The 573-nt window shown below is 61.3% G+C and overlaps 1 protein-coding gene across 1 annotated transcript in view; it reads right to left on the reverse strand.

The window, feature by feature from the left end:
• Nucleotides 1-135: 135 nt before the first annotated feature.
• Nucleotides 136-573, reverse strand: part of RNF121 (ring finger protein 121) — a gene marked incomplete at both ends in the record, with an annotated part of 2187 nt that continues 1749 nt past the window's right edge. The window contains one exon of the mRNA XM_010014888.1: nt 136-256. Coding sequence (XP_010013190.1) covers nt 136-256 — 121 coding nt within the window. The remainder of the gene's footprint in view (nt 257-573) is intronic.

The raw sequence follows: 573 nt of genomic DNA on the forward strand, positions 1-573 counted from the left end.
GGGGGAGTTAGTGGGCGGCTGCGTGGTGCCGAGTTACCGGCTGGGCTTGAACCATGACAGGGGTCAAAAGCTGCTGCTGTGACCGAGGTGAGGGACAGGTTCAGCCCTGCAGGACAGAGCAGGGTGAGCACTCACCCCGATGGTGGAGGCCATGTAGTCCGCACACATCTCAGCGAAGTCCCGCTCCAGCACCCCGTAGTAGAGGCCGTAGAAGAGGAGGGAGATCCCGAAGTCCATGGCATCTTCTGGCTTGATTCTACAAGAGAGGAGCCCAACTGACATCCAGGACCTTGTGCTGGGGCCGCTGGGGTGCAAAGCCACTTGCCACAGCCACAGCATGAACTCTGTCACACGAGCGGCCCAGCCAGCACCGGCAGCATCACCCATGGAGGTGCTGTAGGTACAGCCCCGGCCCCTGCTTCTGAGCTTCTGCACCTTGGTCATGTACAAGGACCTAACACCCCAAGTGTCTGCTCTGGAGCCAGGCTGAGAGAGCTGGGCTGGGTCAGCCTGGACAATAGAAGGCTCCTGAAGGGAGCCCCTAGAGTGGCTCCAGTGCCTAACGGGGGTCCC

The sequence above is a fragment of the Nestor notabilis genome, unplaced genomic scaffold (genome assembly GCF_000696875.1).
Source record: "Nestor notabilis isolate BGI_N333 unplaced genomic scaffold, ASM69687v1 scaffold20075, whole genome shotgun sequence".
NCBI lineage: Eukaryota > Metazoa > Chordata > Aves > Psittaciformes > Psittacidae > Nestor > Nestor notabilis.